Source organism: Watersipora subatra, chromosome 4 (assembly GCF_963576615.1).
Source record: "Watersipora subatra chromosome 4, tzWatSuba1.1, whole genome shotgun sequence".
NCBI lineage: Eukaryota > Metazoa > Bryozoa > Gymnolaemata > Cheilostomatida > Watersiporidae > Watersipora > Watersipora subatra.
The window spans coordinates 34,822,438-34,827,417 of NC_088711.1; the positions used below are offsets into that span (position 1 = coordinate 34,822,438).

General features: G+C 35.9%; 1 protein-coding gene across 1 annotated transcript; it reads left to right on the top strand.

The window, feature by feature from the left end:
• Window positions 1-1,313: 1,313 nt before the first annotated feature.
• On the top strand, window positions 1,314-4,441 carry LOC137394187 (uncharacterized). Its single transcript, XM_068080907.1, has 5 exons — window positions 1,314-1,337; window positions 1,984-2,177; window positions 2,617-2,804; window positions 3,075-3,305; window positions 4,377-4,441. The coding sequence occupies exons 1-5, from the start codon at window positions 1,314-1,316 to the stop codon at window positions 4,439-4,441; spliced, it is 702 nt and encodes a 233-aa protein (XP_067937008.1).
• The last annotated feature ends 539 nt before the right edge of the window (window positions 4,442-4,980 follow it).

The window sequence follows — 4,980 nt, forward strand, 5'->3', positions numbered from 1 at the left end:
CCACAGTTGTGTGACTGAAACAGTAAAGTGTACTTCCTTTTAAGTCGGAGAGTACATTCGAACGATTTCACTTTTCAATTTATGGTCAGGTTTTTTGTTATAAAGTGAAAGCACTGCACTCATTTTGTAAGTCTATATACATCACAGGTGTCCTTTAGCGGGGATATTGCCGAAGCCGAGACCGGGCCGTAGTCTACACACACAAAAAAACAACAAAGGTCCACGTAGTTCTGAGCAAAAACAAAAGTATCCATCCAAATATCTCACCAATCCGATGAGCAGCACACACAAAAATTAAACCAATCGACTGAGCCACCCATCATGTCAAAATATTCCAAGTTTCAAGTCATGTCTTGCACAACTCACCTTATGGTTTGTCAAAACTTGTCCCAAAGTCCCTATTAATTTGAGACTGTCCAATATCCGTTTTAGAAATGGTTGCCACTAGCCTAGCCTAACGTTCTGATTCAACATCTTAGTAACTATCGGGGCATTGCTGAGTGCTCCTGATCTTTTTGAATCTTTCTTAAGCATGCAAGAACCAATCAAAATTGGGTTAACGCTATTGTAAACAAAACTTAAGAGGGACTCAAAAAGATCGGGAGAACTCAGCAATGCCCCGATAGTTACTAAGATGTTGAATCAGAACGTTAGGTTAGGCTAGCGGCGACCATTTCTAAAACGGATATTAGACAGTCTCAAATTAATAAGGACTTTGGGACAAGTTTTGACAAACCATAAGGTGAGTTGTGCAAGACATGACTTGAAACTTGGAATATTTTGACATGATGGGTGGCGCTGTCGATTGGTTTAGTTTTTGTGTGTGCTGCTCATCGGATTGGTGAGATATTTGGATGGATACTTTTGTTTTTGCTCAGAACTACGTGGACCTTTGTTGTTTTTTTGTGTGTGTAGACTACGGCCCGGTCTCGGCTTTGGCAATATCCCCGCTAAAGGACACCTGTGATATACATCATCACGTAATTTATAATTATCTCATAAAAAATGCATTGTCAAAACTTTTATTATATCACAATCTAACTGACAAAATGATTTCTTGATATCAGCTCAAGTTTGTGCTATACGTTTTACATTTTGTAAGTTGGAATAGAATATGATCTGTACTAGTTTTATAACAGCACTGTATTCCCTTCAACAGTGAGGATTTTATGTAAACTAATTTGTGGTTTTTACACTTACAGAAAGATGCCATTAGAATGGGTACTTTTGGGCAAGAGTATGAACATTTGGTTAGATCGAAGAACTTCTCTAAACTCTCTAACTACCAAATTGATGTGTTGGTGACGAACATGATGGCCAGTCAGAGGTTCATAAAGGTATGTCTGTGTTACTCGTTACTCTTTGGATCGTATGTCTTCGTTCTGTAATTCATATAATTGATTATTATAGGTTTTTATAAGGATAATCCTTCATGTTATAATAATATGGTTACTCCGCTATTAGTTGTATTTTATGTTAATAATATGTGGTTACAACGGTGGCTATAGTTCAAATTATTTTAATATCTTGTGAACTGGAAAACCAAACGACTAGACAAGATTTGGTAGAATTACTAGCGCTGGTTACAAGAGTGCTGGCCCATCTTTCTCATTTCTTGAATGGCTAAGTTTCTCCGAATTAAAGGCTTATGTGTAAGAAAATTGATATGAATCTGTTATAGTACTATCATTAGTACATCCATTCAGTACTAGAAGTGTGCGCCTCACTTTTACCAATAGAAATACCAACCAAAACACATAAGCCAATACAATTCTTAATTTGCAATAAAATGGAATTTTTGTCCATCAAGCCTCACTGATGTGCTGTCACGAAGATAGTTTTTGTAGTTTTCTGTTTTGTACATATGGGATCGTGTGTAATATCTCTCTTCCAGATCTCTCTAAACAGTCTTCGAACAGATTTGACTCTCTCTTGTATAGCAATTGAATTAATTTCAGTTCTTGATATATTTTTGTGTTACAGGCTGCTTTAAGATGTAGGAAGGCTAAGATATCCGATAGGGGCTTTATTCGTCTAATGAACATCACAACAAGACTGGTACTGGATAGGTTGGTTGAAAGAAAGGCCAGAAACAAATTCAATCAACACGTACATAGGACCATTAGTGACATGTCTAGGAAACAGTGGCTGGCTCTGACGGTGCTGATTAGATCTAGGTATGTTAGACGCGCTTTGATAGCTCACCGATATTTCAATCTGAAAGTATATAAACATACATGAAGTATGAGCAGTGATTCAACTAAATTTTCATCAAGAGATATTTAAAAATATCAAGCAAATTTTTATGGCATTAATATACAATATTGTAATTATTGTAACTCGAAACTGTCATATATGTAAAAGCTGGTTTACAGATAATCATATTAACAATCACAATTGAGGACTGGTGGGAGACAACTCCACCATTTTGTATATTGATATAGAATATTTACTGTTAGAAACAATGGCATTAGAACTCTTCAAACGTGTTACTTTCATTGTGGAAGGAAAACTTTCAGTTTCATTCCTTTCATTTCCTTCCTCTTTGTTTCATGCGTACAAAATTAAAACTATCCAGGCAGTGTTCGTATTCTCAAAAGGTGTGTATTTGTGTAGAGTCGTGACCAGGACACTTCCAGTCTTTCGTCGAAGGAAACTACGGAGACGCTTTCCTCGTGTTTCTGACAATGAGTCTAGTGGTTCAATCCTTTCCTTCTATAATCCTCATTCTGACAGCTCATCGATTTTCTCTGATTCTGGTCTCACCATCACTCATTCATCCTCTGAGGATCGCATGCCCCCTGGTGTGTGTTGCAGTGTTTTTCATTGTTTTGTTTTGTGGGTTTCAGTTAGTTGTTATTTTATATTGAGCAGCTAACTATTTGTTTAATGTTATTTTCACATAGGGCTCATTTTAGTTTTGATTGTCTAAGCACCGCGCTTACTGCTCGTGATTGGTTGAATGTAATGCGCTCTCTCTATCTCTGTGATTATTTGAGCGCAACACATACTCCTGATTGGTGTGGCGCAACACATGTTCTTTGTAAAAATTCCCGAATATTTCTCTTTTTTAGTCCCTGAAGATGCATCCGTTATTGTGTTAGAACTCGAGGGTGATGCTCAATTTTGGACATCTCGTAACGATATAATCGGTGTAGACATGAATGACGGGTCCACATATGATCATGAAGAGATCATTGATGATGGTGGTGATTCTTCGGAGTTAGTCTATGATGTACCCGAGGCTTCTCTCACTACTTCCGTACCAACTGATTTCGAACCAAGCACTGTTACAAGAGCAGACGGTAAGATTACAGTTATCTACTGAGAGGGTTACTAGAGTTACAGTATCTCTTACCTGTGTTTTTCTCTACTACATAACCAATCCATTTACTTAGTTCTAATAAATATACTATATTCTCAATTGATATCCCGCGTCCAAACTGTATAAAGTTCAAGTATTTGTTGTTGTACCCTCTTTTCCAATCTTTAGTCTTAGTAAAATGTATTTTATTATTACCGTAAAACTTCTAATTGAACGCCATGGCGCATTATTTTTTAACCTTTCTTCTATAATGGCGGTCAATTAGCAGCGGCGTTCAAACATAGGCTCGCGGTCTACTTTTCAAATGGCTCGTCAGAAATTTTGGAAGATAATTTTAAGCCCTATTACGGGCAAAGTGAATGTCGCCTATACTTTGCTCTCTTTTTCCAGTCGAGCGATATTAAGCCATTTGGATGCAGTAAATCTGCTAACTTACCTTTAACTTGACAAAGATCTCTGAATAGCATGCATCGAGAAACTGAGAAATATTTCTACTAGTTGATATCTATTGCTTGCTATTGCCCTGTTATGATATTATAGCCTGTGTCCTTCTTTGCAATTTGTTGGCATTTTCTATTTTTATTTCATTCTAAATTTGAAGACACATTTTTATTTTATATCTATATTCAACATTGTTGAGTAAAGGCTCATTGCACTCACTGATATGTTTGCTAGAGTTAACTGCCAAAACTAGCTTTTTATGTGCAATAGACGTGAAGTTATGAGCATCGATCCATTGTAAGCCGTGTTAACATGGCCGCAAGGATGCTATAAAATAACGTGCTATAAGTCTGCATATTTATAAGTCTATTTATAAGCCTGCAAAATAATAATCTATCAAATGATGCAAATATATATTCATGAACAAGCGACATAAACGAATCATACTTATATTACATGCAAAAACAAAAATTAATGTTTTCAAAAACAAAAATATTTTCATCGTTTGCTCGAAAAGCTGCGTTTTGATTGTTTCTTACGATAGAATGAACATCTTTTAGTTGTCCAATACCTTCCACAATATTTTCTGGCCTGAACTTTTTTTCTGTAGGCTACTTCATATATGTAGGCTACTTCAAAGTAGTAAGACCGCAGGAAACAGAGTACTACTACTAGCCTGAGACCGTTATTAATTATAGTTATGGTGTTGATTTCAAAGTTTTAAAGAAAAAAATGAAAAGCTTTGGAATTGGACAACGAGAGAGTTAATTGTTATTGATATAAACGATTCATTATTAGTACGATTTTGTGGACACTTTTCTACTGATCAGTCGATATTATGGGCTCATAAAGATCAAGCAGTGTCAGTGGGTGTCAAATGGATGTGGCGCTCAATTGGAGAGTAGCGGTCTATTTTTCAACCCTTCTCTCAGAGTGGCGGCCAATCGAAGGTGGCGTTCAAATCGAGATGGCGTTCATTTAGAGGTTTTACGGTATCTTCATTACTTTTATACTTGAAGGAATTTTTTGTTGTTTTATCTTATAGTTAGTAGCTGAATGTTTATTGTTTTTATTAATATAATTGTACTAAATATTATGACGCACCTCAATCTGTAATATATTCTATATAACTACTAAGTCTTTAGAGAGAGTTTAGTAATCTCTTTGTCTCATTACTATGTATAATAGTTCCTTTATAATTTCTGTTCATTTCA